The sequence below is a fragment of the Trachypithecus francoisi genome, unplaced genomic scaffold (assembly GCF_009764315.1).
Source record: "Trachypithecus francoisi isolate TF-2019V2 unplaced genomic scaffold, Tfra_2.0 Lachesis_group7, whole genome shotgun sequence".
NCBI classification, from domain to species: domain Eukaryota; kingdom Metazoa; phylum Chordata; class Mammalia; order Primates; family Cercopithecidae; genus Trachypithecus; species Trachypithecus francoisi.
In genome coordinates this window covers 57,286,987-57,298,733 of record NW_022681472.1, presented here as the reverse complement: position 1 = coordinate 57,298,733, position 11,747 = coordinate 57,286,987, and the positions used below count along the sequence as shown (strand labels likewise).

The following is an 11,747-nucleotide window of genomic DNA, read 5'->3' as shown; positions in this document are numbered from 1 at the left end:
ACACTAAAAGGATACTGAAGGAAGGGAGAAGAGCAAAAAGAGGGAGGGGAGGAGAATGGAATGGAGTTCAGTTAGACTCACCGCGCTCATTCAGAGTTGTCAAAACACTCAATTCCTGTTGGCTTGAGGGAGCTTCCTGACTCCCAGAGCACTGCGGGATAGTGAGAAGTAGGTAAAATTTGAAATCAGGAAACTTGGGTTTGTGTCCTAGTTATGCCATTTCATGCATGTATGTCCTCCTATGAGGCATTTAATCTCTAAGCCTCAATATCATCTTCTGTAGATTGAGAATTATTATGTCTACCTTAAAGAGATCCTGAGTGATTAAGTGAAATAAAATATGTGAAAGCATTCAGCAACTGTTTTTTGTTTTTTTTTTTTTTTTTGAGACAGAGTCTCACTTTGTCACCCAGGCTGGAGTGCAGTGGTGCAATCTCAGCTCACTGCAACCTCCGCCTCCCAGGTTCAAGTGATTCTCCTGCCTCAGCCTCCTGAGTAGCAGGGTTGTAGGTGCACAGCACCACACCCAGCTAATTTTTGTATTTTTAGTAGAGACAGGGTTTCACCATGTAGGCCAGGCTGGTCTCGAACTCATGACCTCAGGTGATCTGCCTGCCTCGGCTTCCCAAAGTGCTGAGATTCAGGCATGAGCCACTGTGCCCAGCAAGCATTCAGCAATTTTTTTAAATGCCATTTAATTGTTACCTACCATTATTATTACCCTGAAATCAGAGCCATCTTCCACTGAACTCCCTTTTCTGTTTAATTTGGCAAAATACTGTCTTTTTTCATCCAACAAGAAGCCACAACTTTATCTATGATAGAAACAGTACAAATTTCAAACCAAGCTGCAGTTACTCCTTTGAGACACCAAAAAAAGTTGCTTTCAGATGGTTACATTGTTAATTCCATAATAGCATTTACAATATCATTACTGTTCTTCAGGGCTCGGACTGCCTTTGCTCTCAACACATTTGCTTGTGACATGACCAATTCTACGTCCTTAATTTCCACACCTGCTTCATCGACCTTCCTCTTCACTCTCCTCTTGTACAGTTGGAGTCTGTGTGTTTTCCTGAATGTTTGAGATAGCTTCACCTTGAACTTTGAATTTCTCAGCAGCTGCTAGTTGTGCTTGCTGAGATAAATCTTTGATCTTGGCTTCCCCAAAAACTATGCAGCTATCCGAAGCAGGGTTCTTGTAGACATCTGGTTTTGTGATGACAAAGAAGATATTCTTAGATTTTCGGATAGTGACTCTAGTAACTCCTGTAACCTGTCGAAGACCCAGTTTGAACATAGCCTCCCGTGCCTTCTTTTCACTCCGCCTCTGTTTTGCTTTACTGACTGGTTCTTCATCAATTTCAGCTGCTACCGCCAGCTGGGCTTGTTGTGTGGTTACCTGGGTGGAATCCTGTTCTTCAAGCTCTAGTACTGACTCATCACTGTCAGATTCTGTTCCAGACCCTGTCTCAGCCTGGGGCTGCAGCAACTCCTGCTCTATACCAGGGACGGTTTCTGTGGCTTCGCCGGGCATTTTGTGGAGGGAACGGGGAATCAAGATGGCGGCAGAAAGACAGCGAGCAAGAGCGAGTCCCGCGCCTGGTGCAGAAGGAAGCCTGGCGCCCAAAATACTGTCTTTTGATAGAGTATTTTAAAGAAGGGGAAAGTCTGATTTTAAATTCATTTTCTCTTCTTGTTCTCAGGATTTTGGTAAAGTGTATTGGATGGTTATTTTTTTAAAAATGACAGCAACAGTGTTTCCAGTCAAAGGTTTGCTACTGGCCTCCAGTTAAATCAGAACCACTTGAGAACTTCATAAAATACAGATTCCCAAGTCCCAATCCCGAGGACCTCAATTCAATTGTCCTTGAGTGTGGATGGGGAAACCTGTAGCTTAAAAAGCTGCCCAGCTGAGTCTGATGAGAAACCAGGCTAGGAAACCTGGATAGGCTCCTTTTTCCATTTAAAACTGTCAGCACCTGTAATCCCAGCACCTTGGGAGGCCGAGGTGGGCAGATCACTTGACATCAGGAGTTCCAGACCAGCCTGGCCAACAAACATGGTGAAACCTCGACTCTACCAAATATACAAAAAAATTAGCCAGGCGTGGTGGCACATGCCTGTAATCCCAGCTACTCAAGAGGCTGAGGCAGGGGAATCACTTGAACCTGGGAAGCCGGGTTGCAGTGAGCTGAGATCATGCCACTGCACTCCAGCCTGGGCTACAGAGTGAGACTCTGTCTCAAAAACAAACAAAAACTGTCAGAAAAACTCCAAGTTCAGGCAAGAGAGTTTATGAATATGCCCTTTCTACCTGGCTAATTGTCAGCTGAATAAACCGTCACATGCTATGAGGGTTCATGGCATTCAGACTTGTTGTTTGAAACTAGCAATGTTATAGAAATGCCAGCTTCAGCCTGAGCATGGCTTTTCTGTAACAAATTCACAGGTAGGCACATGCACCTAAAATCAAAGCTCTGGAGCTAGAGTGAGAAATACAGGATTAGTAGGGCTCTTAGAAAAAACATTTGATCTCTTTTGTCTTATTTCCTCAGCTTCAGGAGAAAATGGCATAAGGCATACCTCTGTCTATTTTACAGGGATTTATTATGATTATCATTATTATTATTTATTTCACTATTTTTTTTAGAGACAGGGTTTCACTTTGTCACCCAGGCTGGAGTCCGGTAGTGTGATCATAGTTCACTGCAGCCTCGAACTCCTGGGCTCAAGCAATTCTCCTGCCTCAGCCTCCTGAGTAGCTGGGACTATAGGCATGCACCACCATACCTGACATACAGGGGTGTTTTGACGTGAAAATTTTTGACCTGAAAATGAACGTGAAGAAGTAATGGTGATTCGAACTTTTTGGAAAAACTCCTCTGCCTCATCATCTTTGGGACTCAGGGTAGCTCCAGAGTTACCATTCAGCACAACTCTTATAAAAATTGAAATTCTACATTTATATTCCACTGGGACTCATGTATGGCTGGTGGTAAATTGGTACAACCACTTCAGAAAACTGTTGAGTAGTGCTAGACAAATATTTGTCTAGCAAACTAAACATTTGCATACCCTATTTTGCTCCTATGCACATACCTAACAGAAATGTTTACAATGTTTACCAAAAGTCATGTACTAGATGTGCATAGTATATTATGATAGCTGATTATAATTACAATAACTGATTATAATAGCTCAAAACTGAAATTACCCGAATGACCATCTACAGTAGAATGGATAAATTGTAATATATTTGCACAGTAGAATACCATACAAAAAAGAAAATGAATTATCTATAATTACATGCAAAACTAGATGAATTTCACAAGCATGAGTTTGAATGAAAAGCTAAACAGGAAACAGTCAATACTGCACTTACATAAAGTACAAAACTGGCAGAACGAAGAAGCTGAGATTGTGGGTCTCCCAGACAGTAGTTCAGCTTCCAGGACTCTCTTCCAGCATGACCAAAGACACCTCTTCACACAAGATGGTAGCAACAAATTATAGGTGCAGTTGCAGCAAACTCACAGATCAACTGAAAATCCTCATCAATACCTTCAATCAAAAACCTTGCTCAGGTTATTCTACCAAATAAAAATTTGGTTTATAAATCAATACAGAAGAGTCAAAAATCCAGATCTGGTTTCAGAATTGAAGAGCTAGGCGTGGATTCCAGAAAAGACCAGAACCAGAGACTTTAGAATCAAGCCAGAGCCATGGACAAAATCAACCCGGTGCAGAGTTTCAAAGCAGAGAAGCCCGACAGTGTTGTACCACTTACAGTGCCTGTCAATTATGCCCTCTCATCAAGGCAGTTTTGAAAAACCCATACCCTAGGACTGATTCCAGGAAACAACTTGCTAAAGAAATTAGTGTTCCAGAGTCAAGAGTCCAAATTTGGTTCCAGAATCGAAGATCTAGATTTCATCTCCAGAGAAAAAGGGAACCTGTTGTGTCCTTAGAACAAGAAGACCAGGGGCAAGATTTCTGAGAGACTTCAAGGTACAGAAGATACACAGAATGGCACCACCCTCACTAGCAGCTCTCATTTCTCTAGAGCCAGAACATGGTGAACACAGTCAAGTTCAGTGTATTTGATATCAACTTGGGCCCCAAATCTCTCTCATAGTCTTCTTGGGAGATGACAAAGGACTTGGCCGGGTGTGGTGACTCACATTTGCAACCCCAGCACTCTGGGAGGCCAAGGCAGGAAGATTGTTAAGCCCAGGAGTTTGAAACCAGCCTGGGCAACATAGCAAGACCGTGTCTCTACTATCAAAAATAAGTAAAAAGGACTGTAGGAGGCAGAGATAGGTACAGGAGGCACCACACTACCCTATTGACACAGCCTGGATCCAGAGTTCAGCAGACCTGAGACAATAAAAATAAACTTAGTAATAATAATAATAATAATAATAATAATAATAAAAATATTGTGGCTACCCTTGGGGTGGAGGTAGGGGGTTAGCGATTGTAAGAAGATATGAGGGGCACTTCTGGGGTGCTAATATATTGTATACTGAGTCTTTCTTTCCCCTTTTTTATTTTTTAAATCTTTGTAGGTACACAGTAGGTGTATAAAATTCTGTTTCTTGATCTGAGTGATGGTTACAGAAGAATGTTGAGTTTAAAAATTAATTGAGTTGTATATTTATGAAATTTGCATAATATGAGAAATGCATATTACACTTCAATTAAAAGTTTAAATCTAAGCATGCTCCTCAAAACAGAAAAAAGAAAGTTGAAATCAACTCCAAGAATGCATATCCAAAGCGTAGCTGATGATGCTTAACAAGGGAGAACTGGCATTTATTTATAGCAAGACTCACTTTCTTTTCAATTACTTTATTATTTGTTATTAACTTTTTAAAGATGCGCTCTTGCTGTGTCCCCCGGGCTGGAGTGCAGTGTAGCGATCATACCTCACTGCAGCCTCGAACTCCTGAGCTCAAACAGTCCTCATGCCTCAGCCTCTCGAGTAGCTGAGAATACAGGCAGGGACCACCACACCTGGCTAGTTTCTTTCTTTTTAAAGATGCTGGGAAGAGCCCACATGCTGTAACTTCTGAACACTTTTCCCAACTGACCGTTTTGGTTGTCTTTAGAGAAGTCTGACCAAAAAAAAAAAAAAGCCGATTAGGTGTATTTTACAAAGGCTTCCCGAGCTGATAATATAATTCAACTATGCCTTCTGAAATGAAAGAGAACATTTCCTCCATATCCATAGAAACTTTCTTTTCGTCTCAAAACATGCCTTGAACAGAGCTTGGGAAGAAATGTGTTAACCTGGCTTGTAAGGTTAACTGGTCTGCTGAGTGAGGTGTTCAGAAACTAACACACACACAAAATCATTTGAAAAAGTATGTCATTGTTGCTGTGTGTGTGCTTTTAAAAATTCCTTCTTAAAATGACTTTCTTTTAAGCCAGGCATGCTCATGTGCACCTGTAGTCCCAGCTGCTCTGGAGGCTGAGAGGGGAGGATCATTTGAGCCCAGCAATTCAAGTCCAGCCTGGGCAACATAAAGAGACTCCCGGCCGGGCGCGGTGGCTCAAGCCTGTAATCCCAGCACTTTGGGAGGCCGAGACGGGCGGATCAGGAGGTCAGGAGATCGAGACCATCCTGGCTAACATGGTGAAACCCCGTCTCTACTAAAAATACAAAAACTAGCCGGGCGAGGTGGCGGGCGCCTGTAGTCCCAGCTACTCGGGAGGCTGAGGCAGGAGAATGGCGTAAACCCGGGAGGCGGAGCTTGCAGTGAGCTGAGATCCGGCCACTGCACTCCAGTCCGGGCGACAGAGTGAGACTCCGCCTCAAAAAAAAAAAAAAAAGAGACTCCCATTTCTAAAACAAACAAAAAAAAATGTTTTAAATGGCCTTATTTTTTAACGAAACTTTACATGTTCATTTTTAAGTCAATCAATACAGAAAACTAAAGAGCAGGAACCAGCATCTAAAATAAAAATCACCCTACATGCCACCTCCCTAAGTAACTATTATTAGCATTCAGTAAGTCTCATTCCAATAATTCTCTAGGCATAGATAGGAATTATTTTGTAAACATGGGGGAAATTTTAAACAAAAAGCAAATTATAAAGGAAAATCACTTGCATAATCTCCATTTATCTCTTACAGGATGAAGGAGAGAGAAGAACTTTTACTTGCACAGATTATAAAATAATCTTTCTGGCCTCTCCTTTGACGAGATGAGTGCTCTGATAAGGAAATTGTTGAAATTCTAAGGTGAGTAAATAGTGCCTTTCTGATCAAGCATTGGCCTAACTTGGGTGGGAGGTGGGTTGGAAAACAGAGGAACCACGTCTAGTTGGTTTGATCATGGTGGGACTTTCTGAAAGGAGCCATTCACATGGAATCAAGACGTAGACTAGCACACAGCAAAGGAGAGAGAAGGTGTGGCCTAGAGCCATTAACAAAGCAATCACTGCCAGGGTGCCTGTGCAGATGAACGCTCAGGAAAGTGATTAAGATAATGATGACTGGAAGATTTGAAAAATGATCATCCCAGACCTGATCAAAGGAAAGAAATAGAACAAAATAGTGTCATAGGTCTGACTATTCTTAATTAAAATAATTTCAGTTTCTTCTATAACTTTTAAAAGGAGAGTTTTTTGTTTTTGTTTTTGTTTTTTTTTTTGATGCAGAGTCTTGCTCTGCCATCCAGGCTGGAGTGCAGTGGTGCAATCTCGGCTCACTGCAACCTCCGACTCCTAGGTTCAAGCAATTCTCCTGCCTCAGCCTCCCCAGTAGCTAGGATTACAGGTGCGCAGCACCACACCCAGATCATTTTTGTATTTTCAGTAGAGATGGGGTTTCACCATGTTGGCCAGGATGGTCTCAAACTCCTGACCTCATGATCCGCCTGCCTCGGCCTCTGAAAGTGCTGGGATTACAGGCATAAGCCACGGCATCCGACCAAGGAGATCTGTTTGAATCACAGATTAAATGCATTGATGCATAGATTCTACCTACTTACAGGTAAGCCCAGCCCAAAATTAAGATTTTTATTTGTTGTATGGCTCCTTCTCCAATTGGGTTTTGCAAAATTCTCACAAGATGAGGATTCCTTTAATTGAGCGTTTGGGAGATAGCAAAGTGCCAATCCTGACCTTTCTAGCACTCTGTGATGCTCCCTCTCTGACCCAAGAGGTAGATGGTGATTCACTGCCTAAGGGAGTCAAGAAGGCTCTGAGACTCAGAAGGAAAAATCCCCGTACTGTCTTGAAACTTTTTCAAATGAAAGATTATATAGATTGAGACACTAGGACAGAAAGCCCTCAAAGCTTGGTACATCTCTCCTTAGACCGCATTTCCATTATGAAGTCTCAAAATTAATATGTGTCTTTAGTACACATTGTTACTGGTTCATAATGGCAGGCCAACCCAAGCCATTAAAACCCCACTGATTGTGAACACGTTTGTTCACAATCAGTTTGTGCCCTGCCCTGGTCCATGAGCTTGGCATATACTGGCTTGTTTAATACTCATAACTGTAAGGCAAGCACCGTTATTGTCCCTATTTTACAGATGAGGAAATGGAGGAAAAGAGAAGGTAGGCTGCTTGCCCAAAGTCTCAGTGCTAATGCATGAGGCCTCAAAGGGTATGCTTTGAGCTAAGGGGCTGGTGCCAAAAATCTGATTCATGAAGGCTGGGGGCAATTAAAGTTAGAATAGAGACCAATTTTCTTTACAACAATTCCTGGTCCTTACTGTAAATTCTCAGATTATTTCAAGCCTTGGAAAGTCACAAAATCTCACAGCACACCACCCGCCCCTCTGGCAGTTTATTATATTGGGTGCTGGTCTCTGATCTTGCACCCCAGTGTGTACTCAGCTTCTATGCAGGAAAGCAAGAGGTGTACACATGCATGAGTGTGTGTGTGTGAAAGTGAATGTGCATGTGTGTGAGTGTCAGTGTACCAAGCATGGACAGGTATGTGGGTTATGCGTGAGTGTATTGAGGGTGGACAGGTGTGTGGGCATATGTGTGAGTGTACCGAGGGTGGACAGGTGTGTGGGTGTATGCGTGAGTGTACCAACGGTGGATAGGTGTGTGGGTGTATGCGTGAGTGTACTGAGGGTGGACAGGTGTGTGGGTGTATGTGTGAGTGTACCGAGGGTGGACAGGTGTGTGGGTTATGCGTGAGTGTATTGAGGGTGGACAGGTGTGTGGGCATATGCGTGAGTGTACCGAGGGTGGACGGGTGTGTGGGTGTATGCATGAGTGTATCGAGTATGGATAGGTATGTGGGTGTATGCATGAGTGTACCGATGGTGAACAGGTGTGTGGGTGTATGTATGAGTGTACCGACGGTGGACAGGTGTGTGGGTGTATATGTGAGTGTACCGATGGTGGATAGGTGTGTGGGTGTATGCGTGAGTGTATCAAGTGTGGACAGATGTGTGGGTATATGTGTGAGTGTATCGAGGGTGGAGATAGGTGTGTGGGTGTATGTGTGAGTGTATTGAGAGTGTATGTGTGTGTCCTATTAAATGTGTGCGTGTGCATGTCTGTGTGCTTGATAGTGTGCGTGCGTGTGGTTATGGGAATGTGCATTGTGTGAATGGACGTGTGGCTGTGTGTCTGAGAGAATATGTGTGCATAGATGCTGCTCCCAACTTCCTTACCAGCAACAAGATCAGGTGACACAAGAGCTGTGCCCTCTGATGAGAAAGCTTGAGGAAGTTGTCCAAGAACAGCTCTGTGCCATCGGGAGAAGTTGTCAAGTGGCCTCTGAGAGGCACGAGCCCAGCAAACCCTCTTGTGCCACAGCAGGCATAGCTCACCGGACCACTCACGTGACCCTGACTCCCTTTTAGAGCCTGTGGGGTTTCCTTTTCTCCTTGATGAGTGGAAGTGTTCAGGTCACTGGGATCAAATTCCTGCTCCGCCTCCAGACACGAAGGGACTGTGGGCAGGCCACTTCACCTTTCCAGTCCTCACTGTCCCTGTCTGATAAAAGACAGCAGTAATACTCAGCACAAAAGTTTATGGTGCTGCTCAAAGGAGCCAAGGCAGGCATCTAAGGAAAAACCTCACTAGACAACGTACTTTGCACAGTGTATGTTTAATAAATGATGTTGTTGTTGCAATGAACAATGAAAATATTTTTTGTTTTGGGCCAAATCAATAGTGGAGTCAGGCACCACAGGAAGTTTGCAAACGCTTTGCATGTATCTTGTTGTATATCTTAATTATACATTAGGGCACCTTGAAAGCCACTGACAAACGAGGCCTAAGGTTCAGAAAGAGTTAATACACCAGAAGAGTTTACGGCACTCCTCACGGTCACCCAGGAAATCAGCCCTTCGCTTTAGCCAAGGGGAAAGTGGAAAAGTCCGTATTACACCACAAACCTAATTCGACCGCTGCAAATACTGACTGGAGTGAATTACACCTCTTTCAAAATGAAACACTACACCTGTAACTGTAATTTGATTGCCCAACTTTTTAAGGACCAGAAAAAAATGAAATAAAGAAAGGAACTCTCAGCAGGAAGGCCACGGTGTCACTGAGGAGAACTGACTCAGAACAATGACGGCACTGCCTGCCGGGGCCACCTGCCTAAGAGGCAAGAATTAAGTCAATAAAGGCATTAAACAAACAGTGGAGCTTTAGTGTTCTAAATCAGTTTGCACAGTGGTTAAAGCTTGTGGGCCGAGGAGCACTGAAAGACTGCACACGTCCTCTATTAAATCTGAGCCAAACTCCTGTGGCAAATGCTTTGTTTACTCATGGCCTTTCTTTGCAAGATGGCTGCCCATGAGGGTCATGAGCTGAGCTGGTGGAGCAGCGGCCAGAGGACACTCGAGCTTGGAGTGGTGTCTGCACCTTCAGGCCAGCCGACTACCCTGCCGCAACAAAGTGTTGGCTGAATGTTCCTCACAAAAGAGGGGCTTAGGGCCCCATAACCCTAATAAAGCAGAAGCCTCAGGTGAAGAGGTCAAAATGGAAGAAGAAAACGGCGTGAAACAGGCTCTGTCAGTTAGAGACAGTCCTGGAAACAGGCTCTGTCATTTACAGACAGTCCTGGAAAGTAGCTTTTAAGATTCCTTTTTTGTTTGTTTTTGACAGGGCCTCCCTCTGTCACCTAGGCTAGAGTGCAGTGGCACAATCTCAGCTCACTGCAGCCTCGACATCCTGGGCTCAAGCAATCCTCCTACCTTAGCCTCCCAAGTAGCTAGGACTACAGGCATGCACCACCATGCCCCCCTAATTTTTTGGTTTTCAGTAGAGACGGAATTTCACCATGTTGCTCAGGCTGATGTCAAACTCCTGAGCTCAGGCAATCCGCCTGCCTTGTCCTCCCAAAGTGCTGGGATTACAGGAGTGAGCCACCGCTTGTGGCTGCCTTTAAGATTCCTGCTCCAAGGTACAAAAAAGAGCCCAAGAGGAAGAGAGTGGCTGGAAGTCTGGGTCAGAGGTTCAGGGTCTCCCCTGAAAGCAGAGCTCAGCCCTCAGCCAGCACTCTTCCTCTGCCTTCCATCTGTGTGTAGTACTTAAAAATACCTCCACGTTAGCAACGCAGAGTCCTTTAGAATTGGGACAAATTTAAATTTTTTATAATTTTTAAAATTTTTTGTAGATATGCGGACTCACCAAGTTGCCCAGTTTTGAACTCCTGGACTCAAACGATCCTCTTGCCTCAACCTCCTAAAGTGCTGGGACTATAGGCATAAGTCATTGTGCCCAGCTACAAATTTAAATTTTAAAACTCTGGGAATATGTCATATGATTTTAAATGTGATAAATGACAAAATGTGTGTCAATGAATTAACCACATTTATGGCATTCACAAGAGGTAGCTTTGTCATCATGAAAAGCTGGTCATATTTTTGTGGGGACAGGGGTGGGGCAGAATGGTTCCCATAATAAGTCCTAACCTCACAACATTTCACATTTTGGAGGCAGTAAGGAAGCTGGGAGGCGAGCAATCAGTGCCAAATTACACAGCTTCCATGTAGGCGCAAGGCACTATCTTGTAACACTTGGACTTTGTCTTTAGTGCCTTATTTCCCATGGTGCACCTGTCTCTCATCCATAACAGGAAGCAGGGTTTTCTGGGGCTGAGACACAAGTGGATCATGAGAAGTCAGAGGATATCAATCTTTTCCGGCCCCAGCTGCCTCTAAATTTTCTGTGTTGCAACACTTCTTCTTCCTCTCTTCTTCCATCAATAAGGAAACATTTGACTATGTCTGGAGACATTTTTAGTGATTACAACTGAGGGTGGAGTGCTCCTGACATCTCTAGTGGGTAGAGGCCAGAGATGTTGCTAAATGTCTTACAATGCACAGGACAGCTGCCCACATCAAAGAATTGTCAAGCCCAAAACATCAACAGTACTAGGCTGAAAACCCTGCTTTCATGTCCTGATATCACAGCTGTATTGTTGAAAAGCCTCTCTTTGAACTAACTCACAATATGGTTTGAATAGCTAATAGTGCATATATAATCTTGCCAGGGCCAGTTGGCTTTTAAAAGTGGTTCTCACTTGTTGGCAGGGCTTTAAGTCAGGCAAAAAAAAGAGGTGAAGACTCTTGGGTAGCCAGTAGGAGAATGTGTGTGTGTGTGTGTGTGTGTGTGTGTGTGTGTGTGTGTATTTGCGTGTTGGGGAGGCTCTCCTGGCTATTCCTTTCATCTCATCATGGAGGCATCTACCTACTTGTTCTATGGGTAGAAAGACCAGTCCTGCCCACTCATTCTGTCAAGGGCTGACGT

At 43.8% G+C, this 11,747-nt stretch overlaps 1 protein-coding gene and 1 pseudogene across 1 annotated transcript; one reads left to right on the top strand and one right to left on the bottom strand.

The window, feature by feature from the left end:
• Nucleotides 1-787: 787 nt before the first annotated feature.
• LOC117079220 (nascent polypeptide-associated complex subunit alpha-like) lies at nt 788-1,609 on the bottom strand. Its single transcript, XM_033202922.1, is given in 2 exon segments — nt 788-1,030; nt 1,032-1,609. Coding segments are annotated over 2 exon segments (642 nt in total). The 5' UTR covers nt 1,538-1,609; the 3' UTR covers nt 788-894.
• A 1,860-nt stretch (nt 1,610-3,469) lies between these two features.
• Nucleotides 3,470-4,082, top strand: LOC117079248 (annotated as a pseudogene).
• Nucleotides 4,083-11,747: the final 7,665 nt, after the last annotated feature.